The sequence below is a fragment of the Poecile atricapillus genome, chromosome 4 (genome assembly GCF_030490865.1).
Source record: "Poecile atricapillus isolate bPoeAtr1 chromosome 4, bPoeAtr1.hap1, whole genome shotgun sequence".
Lineage (NCBI taxonomy): Eukaryota > Metazoa > Chordata > Aves > Passeriformes > Paridae > Poecile > Poecile atricapillus.
The window spans coordinates 29,418,323-29,441,944 of NC_081252.1; the positions used below are offsets into that span (position 1 = coordinate 29,418,323).

General features: G+C 39.4%; 1 protein-coding gene across 1 annotated transcript; it reads left to right on the forward strand.

The window, feature by feature from the left end:
* Nucleotides 1–17,118, forward strand: HADH (hydroxyacyl-CoA dehydrogenase). Its single transcript, XM_058837275.1, has 8 exons — nt 1–183; nt 3,296–3,424; nt 4,751–4,908; nt 9,091–9,217; nt 10,439–10,528; nt 12,064–12,136; nt 15,240–15,356; nt 16,392–17,118. Exons 1-8 carry the CDS (start codon nt 55–57, stop codon nt 16,508–16,510), a joined length of 942 nt encoding a protein of 313 aa, XP_058693258.1. The 5' UTR covers nt 1–54; the 3' UTR covers nt 16,511–17,118.
* The last annotated feature ends 6,504 nt before the right edge of the window (nt 17,119–23,622 follow it).

The following is a 23,622-nucleotide window of genomic DNA, read 5'->3' on the forward strand; positions in this document are numbered from 1 at the left end:
GTCCTGGCCCGGCCCCGCCTGTCCCGGCCCCGCCGCTCGCTCCGTGCCTTCGCCATGGCCTTCGCCACCCGCCACTTCGTGCGCGCCGCCTCCTCCGACGCCGCCACGGCGGCCGCCAAGAAGCTGCTCATCAAGCATGTCACCATCATCGGCGGTGGCCTCATGGGCGCCGGCATCGCCCAGGTGAGCGCGCTGCGGCGGCCCGGCCGCGCGGCGGGACAGCCGAGGCGCCATGGCGGCCGCGGGGCGGCGGGGCCCGCAGAGTGCTCGGGGCCGCGGGCCGAGCCCTGTGGGCAGAGCGGCCCTTCCCGGGCTGCTGCTCCTGCGGTCCCTGCTCGGCTCTTCACTCCGAGCTGAGCCCGGCCGTGGTGCTGCGCCCCGCTCTGACCCCAGCGGGAAGGGGCGAGCGCAAGGGAGGGCGAGCGGTCTGCTGGCGGACCAGCATTAATAAAAGCCCCAACAAAACAAAACAACCTACCTAGCGCTTCCCGCAATGTGTTACAGTCCGTGGGGAAACTCCTTGGCGCTTGCCTTTCCGGGCTGTTTGTGTGGGAAGCAGCGGCTCCCTGGCTCCCGGCCGCTCCCTGCGCTCCGCTGCCAGGCTGCTGCGGGTTTGGGCTCGGCTGCTGCCGAGGCGAGGTACAAAGTATTGCTGCTCCCTGCTTGCTCAACTTTCACACTTCTCTTACTGATGGCTTGGTGAAAAGAACCAAGGCTGATAGTTTAAATTGTTTAAAGTGGTTCTTAAGACAACGCGTGGACTAATTGTAAACAGACGGTGGTGGGTAATGATATGCGGAAAATGTTGGTTGGAAGGAAGATTTTTCTAACTTGCCAAGGCAAGTTAGATCAAGTGGCATTTTAGACATTTTATCAGTAGAATGCAGCGGCTAAAATAAGTATTTAGCTGTCAATCTAAAAATTATGAAGTGGGTAATATTTAAAAAGGACTTACTTTCCCCGAGTTTAATCTCAGGCCTTTGACTTTTAAGTTCACCTTTAACTTGATAACTTTGGGAAATGAAACTAAAGAGTCCTTTCAGTGATTGAAAATTTCGGCACTTCGTTAATTCTGAGAAAGAACCTGTTGCCCAGGATACCAGGGTAGTTCACAGACTTCACAAAGAATGGGGGGGATAAGCCAAACGTCCAAGCAGAAACTGACAGTGAGGCTGGAACTCATGAATAGCAATTCACCATTTCAATGAATTTATAGGTTTGCTTCTCAGAACTAAAGATTTCTTACATTCCTGGCAAATCTCTAGCAGAAGGAAAAGAGAGGCAATTTTTTTTCCTTTGGCTAAGAAAATAGTTGCTTATTCACTCTTCTGATGAAAGCACTCCTCTGTATTTTGATACTAGAGCTTGAGGTTTCCACTGAAGAACCATTAAAGAATAACTTAGAAAAAAGTTGTTCTTGTGTTTTAGGAAGATCCACACTAAGCAAAGCATATAATTTTCCAGGTAAGTGTTCTCCTTGACTGCACATTTTCAGAGAGCGGCTTGTCAAGAGAAACATGTCTGGTATTTGACAGTAACAGGGGTTGCAGGCCTCTACTACTGTTAAGGACCCAGGATTGTTTTGCTGACCATCTCCCCTCAATTTATCAATCCGAAATTATCTCAAAGCAGAGGTCATTATAACACTGAGTGCTGTCTCCCCTGTACCCTATTAATAAAGCTGCTTTTCTTCCCTTTCTGGGCACTTAAAAAATTGTGTCTCCTCTTCTGTTGGTTTTTCATACTGTCTGGTGAAGCAAACCTCTGCTAAAATGTAAAGCCATAGTTTTTGATTCTGCCCTGTGAAAAGCACTTCTGTATGAGAAAAGCATTAACTGACTCCCCAGCACTTGTGTTTCTTATTTAGCATTGGATAATAGAATTTAGGCAAGTGTGTGTTTGCATTGCAAGGAAAGGGTATGATCTTGTCTCATTTTCTTCTTTCCTGTCCATGTAAATGTGGTGGGAAATGGGAGATGTTAATTTTTCTAGGATTTTTCACCAGCTGATCAGTGATGGTGTCATAAATGGATCCTCAGTGAAGCACCCCTTAAAAATGTGTTTGGTAATGATTTTTCATCTGAAGATTAGAGAGTCTTGCTTCACTGTTACGGATGTTCAGCAACAGATGAAGTGTTAGCAGAAGTACAGGCTTGGTTTAAGTGGTTTTTATGGAATGGCCATAGTGAAAATAAAAAACCAAGTTGGATAAAGAAATGTCTATCTGCAGACTGACCCCTTGTTAAAACTCTACTGCTGCAGCCCAGAGACAGTCTGGCATTTCTTTATTTGCTGGGTCAGTGAGGCAAATTGAATGAGAGTATCACCATGCTTCATGAGATATCTGTACCTTCCATTTCAACTAGCTTTGAAGTAAGTGTTGAGCACGAGTCTTTAGTCATCAGATATAAGATTAAATGCAAGCTAAAAGATTGCAGAAGGGAATCTGAAGTTGAGTGACTTTAAAACCATCAGTGGAACCATGTTTTAATATCTATTTTACAGAGTTACTAAATCACAACTCTGTTAGTTCAAGCATTCTGCAAGTGAAGATAGGCTGTTGCCAACTAACAAGAGGAACATAAATAGTGAAGTAACAGATAATGAGCAGCTGATCTTTAATATGCTGATACACTGTGAGACAATGATGCTGCATGTTCAAAATCAATTTAAACACCACCCAAATACCAACCAAAAAGGCAATCCAGTCGTGCTGTGTGTAGCTGAGCCAGTGTTTGCACCAAGTGCATAGTAAGGAGACTTTGCAGCCATTCCTGTCTGTGTGGAATCCTGGAGTGGCAAACGTTCACTGCTGCTCCCAGCTCCACTGTCACCCTCCTGTTGTTGCAGGGACATGCTCATGGCTGGACAGCAGAGCTGTGTCTTGGGGACACAGGGCTGGCCATCCCTTGTGCCACCTGCTCACCCTGCCAGCGTTCCAGTTTTGGTCTCCACAGCCCTTTTTCCTTACAAGATCCAAAGCTCTCAGCTAAAACCCTTGTCCCTTTCAAGATGACTGTTCTGTAGCCACGGCCACAGAATCTAGATGCCTTCAGACACACTGCAGAAAGTGTGAGGGAAAAGGAATTTCTTTTTCCTTTTCTCTCAAGTTGTTTGAGACCTTTAGCTCTTCAGCATCACCCCAACTGTATACAGGCTTTTATGATTTTTCTATTTAGTGTCTTTTTAGCTCTCTTTTTCTTAAATGCCTGGTGTATTGTCTGTCAACACAAATCAATATGGTTGGTTTTTTTGTGACATTGATGTTGAATTTTTATTTGTTTTTAACTTTCAGGTTGCTGCAGCCAGTGGTCACACTGTGGTGTTAGTTGACCAGTCAGATGAAATCCTTAAAAAGTCTACTAAAGGAATTGAAGAGAGTTTGAAGAGAGTGACAAAGAAGAAATTTGCAGATAAGCCTGAGGTTGACACCTTCTTCTTTATTCCTATAGGAAAACTTGGAAGAATTAAAACTGCCATATTGAAGTTATGATATTGCATTTATGCATTATAGAGCATGTTATTATGTTTGCTTAAAAAGAAAACCTTTTTCCCAGTGTGGTCAAGAACCTGGCCTTTCAGTTTGTTGTGTGTTTTTTTTTTTTAATTTAGGGAGATTGAAAGATGTCTTACCTCATTTTCTTTCCTTAGTAAACTTCAGTTTTAAAAATGTAAAGATTTAAACCAACTTGGCAATCTTTTAAAACAGATGCTAAGTGTGAAATGGAGTCAAATTATTCATCGTAACTTAAAAGCAAGCAGCCTTTGAGTGCTTACTTGAAAATGCACCCATTTTGTCCAAAAGCAAATAGTAACAAAATTGTCTTAATACCTGAGTAAGGAGTCTTTTATTTTTTTAATTTTTCTTTTCCTCCTAACACTTGGGCACAGGATTACTGCAAAGGAAATGAGAGTGCAAGTGACGCATGTATAACTTTGCACTGGGATCACTGAGTAAGGCTTGAGTACAGCGGGCCACTGTGGAGCATTTGATGAGTCTAACTTTGTATCCTAAGGGTTACTTGTTGCTGTGCTTGTTTCTCTAAATTCCACATAAAATGCATTTCTTCTTTTGATACATATTAACATATGCAATGTATTCTGGTACTGATGACTGCCAGAAAAGGATGCAGACAAAGGTGATGAAAAGGGCTTGTTTGCAGGAGTCTGGAAGTGCCAGAATAAGTCGAGCATACATACATAATTATGGGGGAGCCTTTTAATCAAAAAGCAAACTGTCCACATGATACTTGCACTTTTTGTATGACATTATATTCTACCATGTAGGGCCTTTTTTTTATTTGTACTATGTCTCCATTTACCCTCGGCTAAAAGTCTTGCATTTCTTTCTGATTTCTGCCCTCACAAAATATGTAAGCAGATTTACTAGTGAGAAAACATTTTTTCCCCACTTTTTCACTGAAACTATAGCTACTGATTGACCAACCGGGTGATCACTCAGACTCTTCTGCTAAAGGCTGGACTTCAGCAAAAGGTCTTCCTAAAAGAAGGAGTTTAAAGGCCTCCTATTTGCTTCCAAACAGATTTGATTGGCTAGGAAGATCTTGTCAGTGGAGAGCATTGTACCTCTGCACACTTAGAACTTTTTCATTAATTTGGAAATGTGGCAGACTGCCTGCATTTGGGGGGGGGGTGGTGTAAAAAACTCCAGAGTGCATAAGGGGATTCTCATGTAAAAGTAAATTAAATTACTGTAAATAGACATTACAGCTGCTTAAAAATGTTTCAGGCTGGTGTTGAGTTCATTAAGAAGACCTTGAAGAACCTCACAACAAGCACAGATGCAGCATCGGTGGTCCACAGCACGGATTTGGTGATAGAAGCCATTGTGGAGAACCTGGAAGTTAAAAATGAATTGTTCAAGACACTGGATAAGTTTGCTCCAGAGTATGTGTATTTTTCCTGTTACATTTTGAAACTTAGTCTATTTTATTTTCTGTTTTTATACTTACATTTAGTTTTCTATTTTCTTAGATGTTTTATTTAAAAATGAGTTTTGCTGTCTTAGACTAGCTCCAGACTATCATGTTGGTGTGGAAGAGTTGTGCCAGGTGCATATGTTACAAACATTTTCAGGTGTGTTGCATTGCTTCATTTGTTGTTCCAGGTGTATTTAGTCATTAAGATTGCCCATATACTTGCCAAGTTCAAATCTAAATCCAACTATAAATGCAGAACAGTAGAATTAACTTGTTTCAGTACACATGGGTTACTGTTAATGGTGTGTTCCCATACTTAAATATGGAAGTGGGATGATAAAGTATTTGTTTCCAGCACACCTAACATAAACAAGTGTTAAGACATCTCAGCTCAATAATGTCTTAAGTGAACTAACTTTACTTTGAATTACAAGAGTTAGGAAACAACCATTGCTGATTATTGTGTGTGGTGTAAAAGGGTAAATCATATTTTATTAAGCACTCATTCAGTTACTTACAGTCCCCAGAAATGTCTTTGAACTATATTTGATAATTATTGGAAGCCACTGGAATTGTATTCAATCCCAAAAATGCTGTTAACGTGAGCATGCAGCCTCAGAAATTTAAGCCCTGTAATTGATGAGTCAGGGTCACAAGACAAGATCTTGACTGCTTGCAGGTTGAGATTTTAACTAGTGCAGGTAAATCTGGGGGTATTGGCTAAGAGGTATTCTAGACTGTCTAACCTGTCAGCTGGGCAAGCTGTACCTTGAATATCATGTCAAGGGAGAAGAGGTGTTATCATTAGTTGACTTCAGCCTGGGGGGATTTTCAGGCTTTCTCATACTGTCAGTAATTAAAATTACCTGGTCGTTTTGAAAGCAGTACATGATCACAAGCAGCCATGTGCTGAGCACAGGGTAACTTGCCATTACCCTGACACACAAAAGTAAGTAGCTGCCTTCCACTTACTTATGAAAGTACCTTGTTATGGTTGGATTGTGCCTATTTTGTGCAAACAGACCATTGGTTGCCTGAGTATTTAATGAGCAACTTGGAGTGTACTAAATGGTAAACTGTCTAAAACCAGTCAGCAAGGAAGTGTGGGCATGGGGACATGAAGCCACACTTAAAAATTTGTATGTTTGGAATATCTGAGGCAATTTTTTTGTCAGACTGAGCTGTTTGTCAGCACAGGTGACAAAAACATCAAATTTTACATCACAGTGTTAAAAGATAATACTGGGAGTTGTTCAAATATGCTCCTGCCCATTGCAAAAAGGATGATTTTGCAGGGTTGGGAAAAGCAGCTAAGACAAGAAGCCTTCCTTTTTAAGAGGATGTTTGAAAATTATTATACAGATATCTTGTGTGTAGGATAAAGGAAAGTGAAATGAATGACAAAGAAAATGGGTTGCAGTGCAGAAAGCTATATGAAAAACCGGTAAAAGAGTGACACTTAGTAGTCAGGTCTTTAACATTTCAGCTTTGGATACAAAAGGCAATTTGTAACTGTGAGAGTATAGAGGTGCAGATTGTATGCCTAGTGTGGGAAAGACAGAAACCTGTAGTGAGTGTTTATCCATGTGTTAGACGGAAGCAGTAGGCTTTCCTCATCCCACATGGCACTGTGTTGGAATTGAAAGACCTTGCTGTCAGTGCAAACATTCTGCAGTCTTTTCTAAGACTAAACAGTTCAAAATTTATAAACCTATTGTATGAACTAACTGTTGAGTCAGCTCAGTAGGGGTGGTAGACTTGTGGTTAATTGGTAACAAAGACAGGATTTGTTTAAAGACAGCTTTGAGTCTCACCAGGAGCTTTGCTTCTGAGGGGCTCTGAGCACTGATGGCCCTCTAAAGAGTAGGTTACAGGCAGAGGCCAGGAAAGACCAGGTTGCTGTGGAAGGAGGACTTGGCTTCATTCAAATCTCAGGACTTACCACAGGGGTGGATGCTAGCAGGTGGAAATGTGAGCGACGATGTATTACAGTTGTTCTGACAAGGTGATGAATTCTGTCTATGAAATACAAAGTGTCTGAAACCCTGCATTTTCTTTGTGTTAGATTTCATGTCTCATGCGTTTCCTCAGCTGCAACATGTATGTGCTTGTTCATTGCTACCCACTTTTTCCTTTTCTTGAATGGAGTCAGTCTTGCATTTCCATTTTGAAAAAGGTCAGGCTAGGATTTTTGTAGATGCTGCAGCACTTTTCCAAACAGGGTCATAACAAATATGACAAAAGAACTTTTGAGTATCCACTTTAAGAACTTGTCTGTACCTGCTTTCTGGATTTTTCTGGTACATAGGAAATGCCCATCAATATTCCTTGGTCTAGGATTTACCTTTAGATGTGGAAACTCAGCTTGGACCTGGCCAATGTTTTTCAGCTGTTGACTGTGTTAGAATGAATGTGTTATAAAACTGTTAAAAAAAGAAGTGTTTTTCAGTGTTTGCTCTGTAAGGCAGCTGGACTGTAAGAGTTGGATTTATTGGAAATATTTATTAGTGTTTCTCTTGTGTTGGGCTCTGCTTTTGACATCTTTCCCTGAGCCACTAGATGGCACCAAGAGAAAGTACTCTAGGGCTGGAAAAGCCATTTCTATGGCTTCACTAGTACTGGCTTCCCAAAACCTCCCAACTCTGCCGTCACCTGAAGCGAGGATTGTGTAATTCTAAGCCACAGAGACATGAAAATTCTTTTTTAAACTCAACTGAAGTTGGTCAGAAAAGAAAGTGTAACTCAAATGCATTTGTTCACAGTGCAAAATCAATGCTTTTTTCCAAGGCTTTCTATTGTGCGAGACTACAGAAGAGGTACTGAGGTAAAATATCTTAAGTGAACTCAGATATAAACTTAGAAGTGATTACATTTCACAAATCAGTGTGCTTCTTTTTTACATGAATATTTTTATTTTTATATACAGTGGCAAATTTTTGGTGAGAGCGACTTTTGTATGCACTGACCTTGCAAGGTCAAAACTATGAAATGCAGAATGCTTCTTTTAGTACCTCACCTCAGAACAGTTTAAGGTCACTTTATGCTGGGGAGATAATAAAAGAATATTTGTAAGTAGAGTAAACAGGAATTTTCAGGATTTTTTATTTCCTTCACTATAACAAAAAAGAAAACATAATAAAAATGGAAAACAAAGTGGGTGTTGTTGTCTTGAAATGTTTTCTTGAATGCCACTATAAGATGTCCCAATGACTTGGACTTAACTTTTCTGAAAGCTCTGTTGTAAAGCTTAGTTACATCTTAGTACAATGTTAGCAAAATATCAATGTAGATAAACATTTGCTGAGTACAGTAGGATAACTTTTTGAAGGGATAGTAGGATGCAGCCCAAAATGAAAGGTAGGTTTTAATCTCTAATTTAGTTTCTGTTGATTTGAAGAAAAAGCCATTTCTGTAAGTTTTTGGTGTGATAGCAGGGCTGTTGAGGTTTTGAGATATTTCTGGGAGGAAAAATCCAAACAAGCAAAAACCTCAAACCATTATGAATTGCAGTTAGTTAATCTGGTTTATGTCTGGAAAAAGACTTCATGTATTTTTTAAAATTCTTGGCATTTTATGTATCCTTTGCAGTGTCCTATTCATGACAGGTCCTAAATTTTCTCTGGTTATTTTTTTTTTTTTTTTTCCATCAAATCTTTGCTCTGGTGGTAGGTTTGCTCATTATGTCTATCATTGATAATTTTAGATCAAAGTAAATTGAAAATTTTCTGTAAGACTAAAGTGCATTTTTGACATGGCATATGATTTATTTACCAATATATTTACCATTTATTTACCAATAAATGTGTAAATGTGTTTACAACAAATAAAAGTACCCTTAGGTTTCCAGGGTTGCTGAAGGAATTATGTAGAATGGATTTGGACAGTTAAATAAAATTATCTACTTGCACAGTCCTTTTTTTCCAGCACCTAATAAAAGTATTCAATATAATTCCTCAAGAATCAGAAAGTCATGCGGTTTTTGCAGTGGTTATTTAATCATTGCTGTACTTAGACCTCAGCAAAAGGACCGTGATAAACTGCAGGGATATTTCTGAGAATTCTTGGATGGTTAGCCAATGGATGTCTACTTATGGTTAGTGCCTTGGTCTTCTACTGTCCTTTATGCAGTCTATATATTTCTTATTTCCAGGCATACGATATTTGCAAGCAACACTTCATCCCTGCAAATCACAAAGATGGCAAACGCAACCACCAGGCAGGACCGATTTGGTGGTCTCCATTTCTTCAATCCTGTGCCTATGATGAAGCTTGTGGAGGTGAGTGTCTTATGAGCACACCTTACAGGGGCTGTTACCATCGTGTTCCATCATAGTAGCAACTGCAGCCCAGCAGTGCCATTGTCTGCAGTGGGGATTTCAGTTAGATTGACAGAGCAGATCTGAGTTTGCAGCTGTTCTGATGTGGAATTTGCTACCTCTAGTGATTGGAGGGTGCTGCAGTCTCGGCTGAGGGGCGGGTTTGAGAGGCAGAGTTAACTCCTTCAGTCTCAAGGCTCCTGACTTCTCCACTGAGCTGCCAGCAGAGGTGCTGTTTATAGCCATCATTTCAAGCAGGGAGGCTTATTCATAAGAAGTACTGATACCAGTGTAGAAATCAATAGAAAATGTCAGGAGATGAAATCATATTGCCTTGTTAGTTTTGGAACAAAGTCAGTCATGTTTTTTTCAATGTTTCCAGCGCTACAGGCTGGGGAAGAGGGGCTGGAAATCTGACCAGAGGAAAAGGATCTGGGTGTGCTGGCTGATAGCTGCTGGACATGAGCCAGAGTGTGCCCAAGTGGCCAGTGCCATCATGCCTTGTGTCAAAAATAGTGTGGCCAGCAGGACCAGGGCAGTGACTGTCCCTCTGTACTCAGCGCTGGTGAGGCCACAGCTCGAATGCTGTCCAGTTCTGGGCCTACAAAAAAGACAATGAAGTGCTGGAGCTTGTCCAGAGAAAAGAAACAGAGCTGGTGAAGAGTCCAGAGAGTAACGCACATGAGGAGCAGCTGAGGGAGGTGGGATTGTTTAGCTTGAGAAAAAGAGGTCAAGGAGAAACCTTATCACTCTCTAAAATTACCTGAGAGGAGGTGGAGTAGCTGTTAGAACCTGTTATATCAGGAGCTATGGCTGTTTAAATAGTTCTCTAGAGTGATGTCTTTGTCTTTCCCAAGACAACAGAGACTACATAGTTTTTAAATTTTTTATGTTTTGATGTGCTATAATCTTAAGTGTGCTTTCAAAGTATGGTTCCTTTTACCATCCATCCATAGCAGCTGAGTTGGAAAGTGTCTTAAAGAAATACAATATTGCAAAGTGGTGTGTCTATGTGTAAAACAGTGTTTTGTGTCTGTTACATATCTATCCACTAAAGCTGTTGTCTTGCAAAACGTTTTGTGAATTTCTGGAAGAGTGTTCTGGATTACATTGTTGTAAAGGGGAAATGAGATTCTGCTCATAAGTATGCTTCTGCTCTCTCTCTACCCTCCCTGTACCCAGGTTATCAAGACTCCAATGACCAGCCAGAAGACTTTTGAATCACTTGTGGATTTCAGTAAAGCAGTAGGAAAGAGTCCTGTCAGTTGTAAGGTGGGTATGTTTTGATAGAATAGTGTTCAGAGGGTCTGTCCTTGTAGACTGTTAATTTTAAGGTGGTAGGTTTTAGTAGATGTATGAGCACTTCAAGAATTTCCATTCTACTCTTTGTCCAGTTTGTCTTCATTATTAAAAGTAATTTGACAAACACCCACATTTGCCACAAATTCTTCAAAGTCCAGTGACTCTAGACATCTTGTCTAGAGCAGCAAAACTCACAGGTATCAGGGCTTACTGTTACAGTCTTTTTTCAAGTCCTGTAGAAGCACAGACAGGAGAGCTTAAGCAGGAGCTCATCTTTAGCCATGCCAGACACAAAGCTTCTGCCTCTTGTACTGTGAGGCAGTTTGCTGAATCCTCCATGGTGTGTGCTCACTGCAAGTTTTTCTTAACACTGCAGTAACTAGATGCATATTAATCTTAATTTCTTCTCAGCTTTGGGTTTTTTTCTCTAGAGAAACACCCTACTTCAAAAGCACACTTCTTCTGAATCCATTAAGCTGTGGTCTGGATGGCTTTATGCAAGCTACTGCTTTGAGTTTCACAGCCCCCAGGAGACAGCTGATCATAAAAAGAAGGGCCTGCAATCCGGTAGTTACCGGATTAATTAATTCAGCTTCTGGATGCTGAACTCTAATTCTGGCTATGTTCTCTAAATTCTGGCTAAATTGTTCTGTGACCTCAGTTGACTTTTTTTCTATTTCTGTCACAGTTTAGTACTATGCAATGTGTAGAATATAGGATGAATTGTCATAAATTAGCTTGGATAGAAAATAATGCAGTATTCTCACCTGAACTTTTTTTTTTTTTCCTAATTCTTGCTTATAGAAGAAACATTGCTTGGGAATCTCTGGATTAAATATTTAGATAAAATGGAACCAATAATAAATATCTGAAATAGTAGCAATATACCAAACAATACTATATTTGCAAAACTCTTTCTCTTGTGTCTGATTGATTGTGCTTTTGATTGATGCTTGTGCAGAAAAAGTTTCGTATTCAATTGTTACCTTCTGACAGCATGTGTCTTTTCATTGTTAGTGTTGATGTTTGCTGTTAAAATGATCCTAACTCTCAATAGTATGTATCACCAGTGAGCAGTGGGGCAAGAAGCAGACTATTTAGTCAGGAGTGCTTCTGGTAGTGGACACACACAAAAAAAAACCCGTTAGGGAAGAACTGGTTTTCTCCTAACCTTCAGTGTATTGTATCATTAGGCTTTTGATAAAGAAAATCTAATGATTCTAAAGTCTAAAGAAAATACTGTTTTAAGATAATTGCTTTTGGCTTGTAGTAGTCTACTTGTTCTCAGTCATGATTACTGTTTGTGTGCCATTCCTTGTCTGAATTTCATTATGTTTTATGCCTTAATACTGAGCGGATAGATGAGATGAAAAATACAGTTCTGAGAGTAGCTTAAGTAATGATACAATAAGTATCTTCATCCACTTACCTTACTTGTCATGTTGCATCTGAGTATAGTTCTAGTAAATAGTGTTTACTTAGAATCCCTTTTTTATTTTTCATAGGATACTCCAGGGTTTATTGTAAACCGTCTCTTGGTGCCATATATGATGGAAGCTGTTCGACTTTTTGAGAGAGGTACTTGGTGGGATATTGACTTCAAGGGATGTTGACATATAGCACTACTAAAAGTTACATTGCTTCAGAAAAGCCTTGGGATTCCCTCAAAAATTTCAGACATTAAAGGCTGGAAGTGAACAGAGAATGTTAAATATGAGCCAGCATGTATAGCTAGCCTTGCCTTCACTTTGAAATGTCAGGTTATGCAGAGTTGGAAGGTACTTGTGTGTGAAATTCCTGGTGGTGGAAAACGTTTCTGGCTTGGAGGTGACAAGGTGAGTGTAGTGCCATTGTAAAAATATCCTTTGCCACCTGTTCAGGAACTTTCTTCTCTCTGTGCTGGAGACATTGATAAAAGTGATTGAAAGTCCCATAATGGGACCACTAGTAAAGTTCTCCTGAGTTCACTTCTATGGGGCTTGTGAGATAAACCACCAGTTTTGAGGTCAGTGGTGTAGCAGTGTCACACTACGGTACTGGCACAGAAGTGATTAGAGCTCAGCCACTGCCACATAAAACTTCCTGTTCCCCTTCTGTGGTGATTTTTAGAAATAGGTTCTTCAGGAACTCCAGTGTCACTGCTGGTCTCTTTTACATTAATATGTAGGTAAAAATAACCATGAATCCCCAAAAAACCACTGAATTTTTCAAAGCATTGAAGCTTGTTTTGAAAAGAAGCAATAACGAATGTAGTGGATAAAGATGAAATTACAGACTATAATTGCTTTTATTTCAAGTGCTCTGCTTGTATGCTTGTAGCTCTGTGCTATTAAGAATGTCATTTGAAACATTTTGTTTTTGAAATCACTGCTTTTTTACAGATGAAAGCACTCGATTTTCAGGATTCCACCAAATATGCTTTAAATATTAAAATTATCTTTTAAAGCACATGGAGGAGATGGTTTGATTTCCAAAAAAAAAAAAAAAAAAAAATAAAACAACAGTACTTGTTTATCCATCAACAGATGTACCTAATTACATCTCAAAGGAAGAAAAGAGCAAATTTAGTGACTTGAAAGGCAAAGGCATGAATGCGAGGGGGCATTGTTCTTTTAGAAAAAGTCACAGTTTTAAATAAAGTGTATGGGTGTTTCAGTGTGTTTAAAAGAGGTGCCTTTGTTAAGTGACATGTATCATTGTGCATATTTCAGGAGACAACAGAACTTTTAATTAAATGCAGAAGAAAGCAGTCACTTAGTTTGTATGTTAAAACGGACTGCTTTTGCCTAAGCAAAACAATATTTTGATTTAATCTTTATTCTTTTTGTATTTTCTCCTACAATATGATGTTTCCAAACTTGCTAAAGTTCATTTGTGACTTTTTAACTCTAATGAAATCTAATTAAAAAGCTAGTTGATGTATTGGGAAGGCTGATGGCTGTCTTTTAATTCTTATGTTCCAGTGAATCAGATTAAGTTTTTATCATTTGTATTTGTAAATTATATAAATCATCCTTTGTGTTTATTCTCAGAGTAGACACTTGAGCCAGATTGTCATCTACATGAAATTTTGTCTCTTTTCTGGTAACCCCAAGCACTGAAATGCCATTTTATTGGGCTAGTCCTCGAGATTTTATTTATACAAAATCTGATTCTGTTAAATATGCAGTTTTGCATAAGCAATATACTTTTAGTATATTAACAATGACTTAAATGGGGCATATTGTAAATATTAATGTAGAGTGGTCTGTGCTACTCTGTCCTTTGTGGAAAAACTAAAAAGCAGTCAGCTAAGTTTCTATGGAAGTCTGCCTTATTCTAGGAGAGACTAGAATGAACTAGGGATATAGCCCTTGTTTGCCCTTTTACTATTTTTTATTGCATTGTAATGAAACTATTGGGTGGCCAAGTCCCAAGTTTGACAAAGTGGGACAAATCTGTTGAGTGAACAAGTCTGTGTACCTGCATCAACTGCAAATGAGCTGAGGATTTAGCTGTGTTTGAACCTGGGGAACTGAAATTATGCTGGAATTAGGTAAGGCTACTCTCTGCAGCTTCTCAGCAATAAAATGTGGCTTAAAAAAAAACTTTGTCAGCTTTAAAGAGTAAAAGAAGGTATATATAAATTATTACTTCATACAGAACTGCCACTGAAGTTGTTACCTTTACAAGAGATTTTGTAAATTTATTTCTAGGGTTCTCTGATCTTAGGTCTATAAATTGCACAGGCTGTGTCTGCCAAGCTGCTGGACACTGTGAATGCCTGTACGAATTGAGCACGGAGGTTACTTAACAAGTACCTCTGGGGCTTGTATAACTTCATCCTTTTTATAGCATCTGCAGAGAAAATGCGCTGGCTTTCTCAAAATACGAGTTAAAGTTATGGAGTAGAGGTGCATCCGCTTTGATGACAGTCTGAAATACATATTCCCAGCTAAAGAATGAGGATAAAGTTAACTGTGACAATGTGGCAGCACAGGATTTGCGTTTTTATAGGCACAGACTGAAGTAGAAGTAATGAATTTCTGATAATTTTGATTATTTCTTTTTAAATAATTTTGGAATTCATGAATTCTGCTGTGCCTCCACAGTCATTTCAGGTTTCAGATCCAACAGATACCCTCTGGTGATAGGTGTGGTAGCTAAGCATGTTAGTCAGCTGCTCCTGCTCCCCTCTCCATGCCTGCATTACCCATCAGCTGGATATCACTTGTGTTCTGGCAGATGTAGTGTAAGGGTAGCGCTGTCCTGTGCATCATTCAAAAGCTGCTGCTGACCTCATGAAGCTGAAATTGAGTTGTTTCCTTACTTACCCTGTTCTGCTGCCTCTAAAAGAAGCTCTTGTGTCTTCATAATGACCAGTTCTTCCTTTAGTCGTTCTGATAGGGTCAGCATGGTAGCTGCGGCTCTACCAGTAGTGCAGTGCTCTGTATTGAAATGCAAGAGGAAAATGGAAAACAGGCCTGCAGGGCTTGCTTTCTTTTCCTTTTTTTTTTGTGAGAGGTTCAGCTTTATGCTCCAGCATGTGTATGCTGACTCCAGTTTTTGAGGCTGTGAAACATGCAGAGATTTCTGTGAAGAGCTGCACCAGGGTGAAATAACACCCTGTTAATTATTTATAAGTGGTGCCAAGGAGATGCGGAATCTTCTCAGTTCATCAAACTGTCAATCTTTTCTCTAGGAGATGCATCAAAGGAAGATATTGATGTTGCTATGAAGCTTGGGGCTGGCTATCCCATGGGTCCATTTGAACTGCTGGACTATGTTGGGTTGGATACCAGTAAATACATTATAGATGGTACTGCATGCTTCTTTTTTTCTACTTTTCCACTTTTTAGCTAAACTGTAGATGTTCTAATGCAAATGTGACTCTTAATTATTTAAACTGAACATTTATGGTATAGTCTTTGAACTGTTGAGGAGAAAGGAGATAGGATTCAGCTCAGAATGCTGTGTGAGTACAGCATTTGTACCGCAAGCCTGTACCTTTTGTACGTGGGGACAGAACAGTGGTGGCTTTGCTGACTTCATCAAGTGCTATTGGAAAATATTAATGTTAATATTATTATTATTATTTGTACTTTATATAACTAAGAAGAATCAGTGGGAATAGTGATATGTACTGGAGGTGAGGAATTCTATGAAAAGCAACAAATGTTGAGACTCCCTATCCTTTTTCTACCAGCCATATTTTCTTTCTTAATTAATAGGAAACCCAGTAAATATCTCAAAAGACGTAAGTGAGCCATCTCCCTGTCACTTCAGTTAGAAAGTGGGTGAATGTTAATATAGTAACAGAAACATAGATAATTGGTGATGGCTTGTTGATGGTTGTTGTGTTCTTCTGAATGAGCAGCTTAAACATTCTCTGAGGCAGAATGTCACTTTGACGGCCTTTTCAGCAGAACCTCTTTTGCTTTTAGTCAGTACTGTGGAGTAGGGTTATATTGTTCTAAGTGACCATGTGTTTCACAGGTAGAATTAATCTTCAAATTTCTTTGCACTTGAATTTCTTTTCAGCAAAATCCTTATTTTATTTCCTTGCACTTAACTATGTTTCAAAAGTTCTCCTTAATCGTTTTAAAAAATCCTTGGTGGTGGTGATTATAAGGTGTTTGGAGTACACTGAGCCTGAAGACTAATTGTTAGTTTTGTGCATAATCATAAATACTGATCTGGGCATCTGAGACTACAGGGTCTCAGAGAGCCTAGAATAAGTTCCAGTCCTTCAGTTTTCTGACCTTCAAATATTTTTCTAAGGAGATGCAGATCTCTGTTATCTTTGCATATAAACAGAACTGTTACTAATTCATCCACTTCCCTTCCTTTCCAGGATGGCATTCATTAGAGCCCAACAATCCTCTTTTTGCACCCAGCCCACTCCTGAATAAACTGGTAGAAGAAAAGAAGCTGGGGAAAAAGACTGGAGAAGGATTTTACAAATACAAATGAACTCCAGACCTCAAAAAGTGTTAAACTATCTGTATATGCTCTTCAGCATTGCCATAATACAGGTGTTTAAACCTTCCCAAGGATGGCACAAGCTGCATTTAGAACGTAAGCCACTTGTGAACTGCGTGATTGCACTAGTTAACTATGGTCAAAGCTTGATTTGGTAGATTGTTTTTTTCTTGTAATTCCAAAAAGCTTTCTATGTACAGTGCCTTCATGAAATGCTGATTTTTCTCAGGTGCAGTACAGAATGACAAGTGAATTTATATATTTGAAACATTATTATATTGATGGGGAAAACCATAAAAATAACCTCACTTTCTTAAAAATAAAATTTTCAACAATTCTCTATTGAGTGTGAGGGCTTGCAATTGTGTCTTGGATGGAGCCCACAGGGTGGCAGTCTCTTCCCATGCTGGCAAATGCAGCCTGGAAAGGCGGTGAGTCGTTTTGTTAGGATTTTTCTTAAATGTACCACTAATCTGTAGATGTAAATTACAGTGCCTTGAACGATGTTTTGAAGGACATATTTAAAAATAAATAAAGAATCCCACAATGGCAGGCTGCTCCCCGAACAGAAGGTTCCCAATAAAGCATTTGAAAGCAGAGTTCATGATTTGCGTTGGGGTTTTCTAGCATTTTCTAACAGTGGTTGAAGGCCTACTTTTTCTATGTGCTGTAGAAACATAATGAAGATTTCCAGGTGATTTCTGTTCTCAGAGGCATAAGTTAGGATGCTGGTGAAGGCTTCTGAATGTTTCTAGAGTCCTGCAAATTGGTTGTATTTAAAGTGTCATTTTTACACAATACACTACTACTGTAGTTGAGTACCTACAGGATTGCAGTTGGGATCTTGTGCTGTGTAAAACGTGTGTCTGGCTGTGTGAGGCATTTTCTGTTTTGGAACTTCATTTCCAAATGGGGCTTAGCAGAGCTGAACTTGTCCATGGTGGGAGTGCATCAAATCCTGTCTTTTCTCCAAGTATTGCAGAGCAGGTGGGCATGAGGATTGGTGTTCCAGTTCAACTCAGTAGTAGCATTCTTTTACTTTCTGTACTTGGTCCTTATATATATAGTATATATATATTTTAGTTACAGGAATTATGAATAATTATTTAATGCCAAGTTGCCTCTTCCTCCCTCCTCCATCATCTAATTCAGATTGGATATAAAGAAACTGAGGCTGACAGGTTAATTCCTGGCACATTGATCACATAAGAAATCTCTGAGCAGAGATTAAAATGTTTGGTTTATTGGATCCTGGTCCTTAATTACATATCATCTAATTTTGAGCCACTTGCCTGGAAAAAAAAGTGTTAAAGGAAAGAAACAGTGCTATAAACAGTCTCTTTCTTTTACTAATATAGTGTTAAACTGACTTGGTTTTACTGAAATACACTCCACTTCTTACATATGAAGTCAGTTTCACTGAAGGTTCTTATTGCCAGTAGCTCAGTTGAGTGACTTTTAAATACTGCAGGGTGGAGTTAGCTTCAGTAGCACAGTTTTCAGTAGTAATTGAAAATGGGAATATATATGACTCCTGTGTCTTAAAAAATGCTATTTGTTTTGTACAAAAAACATTTAGGTAGAAGCAATTTGCTACTGCTCCCTTTACTTGGATGATGATCTTTGATTTGGAAAGGGGAAGGTTTATAGCAAGGCATAGGCTATTTTATGTTAAATGTGCAAAATATTTTTCACTAGTAAACAGGATATTTTAGAAAAATAAATTTTCTCTAAAACAGTGTTTTCCTTTCAGGAGGTCTAACAGGTACAGTATGTGTATATGTAATAAATAGAAGAAATCTGAAAAAGAGGCATTTTTGAGCTGGACTTGCTATTTGAGAAGAGACTTCTTTATTTTTTAGCAGAATAGGCCCTGTGGACATACTTTAATGGTGGATGGGGATAGTTTATTTTATCAGCATGTGGAGTGCTGTGCGAGGATGAGTAGAGGTGAGGTAAAAGGTGAAAACTTCAAATGCTCCCACTTAAATCTAGATCAGAATGCAGAGTGGTAATTGAATGACTGTAGTCACTGAAACAAGGTAAGCCTTTTGCTCCTCAATGGAGAGGCATGGAGAATGTAGAAGTCCCTTTTAAAGGAGAAAAATTAGGAAATTAGCCAGAAGTAGGATATTAAGTAGTCACTCCTAAATTTTACAAGAATTTCTACAGCGTTTAAGATTTCTAGCGAGCTTAAAGAATATGTAATGAAATAAAAGAATTGTCTGTTACCGCCTTTTCCTCAGTAAAGATTATTTCCCATCCCTTGCTGTGGCTGTGACCTGAAGCAGAGGTACACCTTCCATTGCACAGTGTTGATGAAGGGGAATCTCCTGCTGGTCAGTACCTCAGACTAGCATGCAGTACATTAGACCTGCTGTCACCACTCAGCTCTCCTTGAATTTTCATCATTAGTGGAAAAGAGATTGTAGAAAAAAAGGAGGGATAGAAGAGAAAGGAGGGAAGGGTGTTTGATTTCCCTCACTGCCTACTTTTAAAACCTTTAGTCTTTATTATCCTTTCTTTCAGCAGACCTCAGATTTAGAGCATTTGCCCCACTTTGGTCAAAGCTTTGGGATGTACGCTTAGCACAGATCGAGGGCAGCTTGACAGCCAACAGCTGAGGAGTCGGATGTAAGCCCAGCGACTGCAGCTGGGAAGATGGCTCCAGATTCAGCATCTGGGTCATTTCAGCTGCCAAATGTGCTCCATCTGTGGTCAACCTAGCTGCTGACACGGCGGGGGAGAAAACGAGAGCACAGCAAGTTTTAAACAGGGACTTGAAAACAAAATCTTAATTGGACAGAGGAGGGTGCTCTGCAGGAGTGGTTTATGGAGTATAAAATGCAAGAGGTGGCAGTAAAGTTTGATCTGAAGAGGAGTTAAGTGCATGGAATTGATTGATTGATTGAGCAACTGCATAAAATAACTTGGAAAGGTGTCTTTTTTTCTTTCATAGATGGGTTGTATTTGTCCCCCAAGCCATCTGACCCAAGGATTCTGAGGTGACAATGCAAATATTCTTCAAAAACCAATTAGCAGGAGTTAACTCCAGCATCTGGCATGAGCTCTTCAGAGCCATGAGATCCATTACTACCAGCCCTGTACTTCAGCAGTGAATCAGGTCTCTGAAAAGCAATGAGATTCCGTTGTGGTTTGGGTTTGTGTCCTTAGTGTCGTATTTGGTGGCTTCTTCTGTGGATGGGGCTCTTACACACCTTCAGGTATCTGTAAAACTTTTGAGATTCATCAACCACTCTCTTCTGGAGACCCATTTACTATTAATTAGTGGATGTTTATCAGGGTAAAGAAACAAAAAATAAGGAATTTTCTCTATGAAGGTGAAGTGTAGTGAGATACAATTGTCTTGTTAAATCTGTCTCTATCTGTTTCTAGAATGAGAAGGGCATCTGAAAAAGAAGTGTTTTGTTTGTCTGTCCAAAAGTTGATTTTGGTGTGGAAAGGTCTTGTATGTTCCTGACTTTGGCCAGGCTTTGGTCAGTAAAGTCTGCAAGCGAGTTAGGTGTAAGCTAGTGCAATGCAGTGTATTCCTGTGGCCAGATATGGTGCTAGGGGTGGGTGCTAGAGGATGGAGGTGCTAGCAGACATTCTCTGTTTAATGCATGCTCGTTATTCTTGCAGATAGAGAAAACCCTTTTATGCTACCAAGTGACTTTAAAGATGTGGGCAAACTGCACACAGCTTCTGTAGTTTGTAGAGACCAACTTTTCACTTTTCCTAAAAATTTTCTGCTGACAGTTTTGGAGCTAATTTTTCCTAGAGCAGCACCTGTAGCTGTGGTGCTATGTTCTTCCTTTTCTAACTAGTACCACAGCAGTGACCCACATTTCAGTATTTTTATTCACTACAGTTTGTAACCATGTGAGCAATTTTAAAACTGACCTGAATAATGTTTTTCCCTGTGCTTTTTGGAAGAGCTGAGACCAGGAGCAAAAGCAGATGCTGCGATTCTTTTGAGAGTTAGATCTTTTCATGTTATATGTTCCTTCAGTAGCTTTTCCTGTTCTTCACAGCCAGAGGGATGTGCTTCTACTGATTTCTGTTAGAGAAGGGTTAAGTAGAGCCATAGTCTGGTAACTGTAAATATAATTTGTAGAATGATCTGCCTTGAGCTTTATGATCTTCTCAAAAGCTCACATCAAAACTGAAATCACTCTTTATGTACCATTTACTATCCAGTGTACTTGTTTGTTTATAAATGCAATGCTATGCAGAGTCTTAATTGAAATGTATGAGGTCACAGAAGAGTCTGTGATTATGTCAGGTGTTACTGATAATACATTAGATTTAGGTTTGTATGGCTAAGGAGCAACTTTGCACTTGTTCAATTCACTCCTCTTTTATTCCCCTAGAGGTTTTCTATTTGGTTTTCCATAAATTGCAAATAACTCACGGCAGTGGATTGTTTGCAGAGAAACCAGCACCATAAAGCTCTAATGCTGGCTGGAAGATTCGGTTGCTTCTGGGGCAGGAATAATGCAAAACATCAAACCTAGTTATTAAAGGAGCCATGTCTTCTGTCATGTGGTGGCATGAGGCATCACAGTGAGGCGTAAGGCCAAGCTTTGTTTCCAGCCTGGGGTCACAGGCTGCAAGTTGGCCATGGCACAGGAGGGTATTTTAGCACAAGGCTTGTGTTTGGCGGGCACTAAGGAACTTGTCGCTTACTTTGGCTGTCCTGTGCTGCCAGATAACAGGATTTTTTCCTAGCCTGTTGTTTGCTGCTGCTTTGCTTTGTGCATCTCTGTCCTGCCTGGTAACAGCTTCTTCTATTCTGGTCCATTTTTTCTGCCAGCAACCACTTCTAGGGTGGTTTTCTGTAAATGGAGAAACCCTTACAGTATTCTCTAGTTAAAGAATGCAAGTTTTTTGTCATTAGTAACTTAAACCCCCCATTTGGAGTCTTGGCTTCAGCAACAAAAATGTTGTGGATTAACCACTTTCACCAGCAAGAGGCTTTCTGATGAGCTGTGGGAAGAAGTGTATGCTTGGTGGTAGGTCTACAGTAAACAGCTGGAATTTGCATGTGGTGAATTAGCACCAAATAAAACCCCCTTTTTTTATTCTTAATTATCCATGCATACTCAAATGGACCTATTAAACTTTTGTGCAATAGAGATTAATAAAACCACACATTTACAGTAAGTGGATCTTGGTTGGGCACAGGCTGACATTTCTCTGCTCTGTTGGTGGTAGGACCTATGTAGGTAACATATAATCCAAGGAAGGGACCTCTCTGATCCCTGATTCCTTGGCAGTCAGTGGTGCCCTGACTTGGGTTGGAGCACTGCTGTCATTGAAAGGAAGCCCTTGCTCCAACTCAGAATCTTCACCTACTTTACACTGACTTTATTTGGGACCTGCTGCTTTGACTCCTACACAGCCACAAGCATAAGCAGGTGTAAGATACACTGCATTTGTATTTCACAGGCTTTTTAGTTGGTTTTCTCTAAAGAGGCTGTGAAAGGTAAACTGTTTCTGACAACTGCATTATTTCTCTGAATATGTCAAGAGGGCTAATGGGTTCCTTACAGCTGATGTTGCAATTCTTTCTTCATTGCAATTTAGGGTGAAATTTCTAAAAGCCTTTTATTTCAGTTGGAAGCCTAGTGATGTTTTCCAGAATGTCTAAACAGATGAGGCATCTAGCTTCCTATGATTTCTTCACAGCATTGAAATCCATCTCAGAACTTGAAAAAAGTATTTCTTGAAGAATCTAATTTTGGGGGTCTTAGTTTATTTTTAAATCTTGATCCTTATTTCCAAAATAATGGGAAATATTAGAAAAGAACTGGAATGGACTTTAATGGCAAGTTCTCCCACCTCCCTTCAGTTTTTGAGACAATGTGAAAGAAAATAGCCACTTTCATACTTTTCTTCCTCTGTTTCCTCTTTGTCTACTTTATTGAACACAATTACTTGCAGGAACAAAATTTTGCTCTTGCTAATTAGTAACTTCATACAGTAGCAGTCAGACTATGCTTCTAGCAGCCTGAAAAAAGTACTGCCTCCTGATTTCTTCATCCTCTCCTTTCACTTTTTGAGTCCAAGGGTTATCCCATCTGCTTAAGGCTGGATTTCTGAGTGCTTCTGTGACATCAGTGTCAGAGAGTGAGCAGTGGACACTCAAATGTTTTAAGTGCCTTAAAAGACTTCTGTGAGTCCTTTGAGGAGGAGCATGGGTGAAATAGACTGCAGGGAAATAGTTCATTGAGAGGGAGCTGATTTGAATGAGGCTGTGGATTCTGAAACCAGTCAGGGTACTTACAGGAAAATGGCAGTGTGTGAAGTGTGAGATTGAGGATGAGCATTAAAATAGCTTTATTTAAAATAAGAGACAGAAGATACTTGTATTATTTAATTTATTTAGTACTAGAGAGATGAGACTTTTAAAATGGTAATTTTTTTTTTTCATAGGAGAGAATATGGGGGGACAGGGAGAAGATGCTATGAATTTCACATGAGTGTTTTTCCTGATACCATTTCTTATTGCTTTAAACAAAAGCATTACTTAAAACTTTTTTTAAAAAAGGAAGAAGTCTTTCTCTTTCTTAGAGACTTAGCATCTTGTTTTTGGCCAAGACTGAAAGCTATTGTTGCCTAAGTTGACGCTTAACTAGCAAATCTATGAACTGAAGCCAGTATTGTTCCTTGGGTCTAAATTTGTAAGGACATTTGGTTGTCATAGATTAGAAGATGAACATATAGTTTAGCTCAAAGGCAGAGTTATATTCTATTTGCACATGTTTACAGTTGAAATCATTGCTTAGCCTATTGACATGTGATATTTGAAGTAGCAGTGGAAGGGGAGAATAATGGCAAACAATGATGAGTATGTCAAATGATCGTATGATTGGCACTATCTTCACACACAGGCTCATTGTTTCTTAACAAAGGCCAGAGCTTTTCCACAGTGGTAGATATTTCTAACAAGGAGGAAAGTTTCTAGTGAAAACTGTGATTTTGAAAAATTGCTTTTATTGTGTTTTTAGGAAATGAACTGTTTCAGTGACAGTAAGACTGGGCTTAGCTATTGGTGGTATCAGTTGAACTTAGAATTTCATGTCATTCATATTATGAGA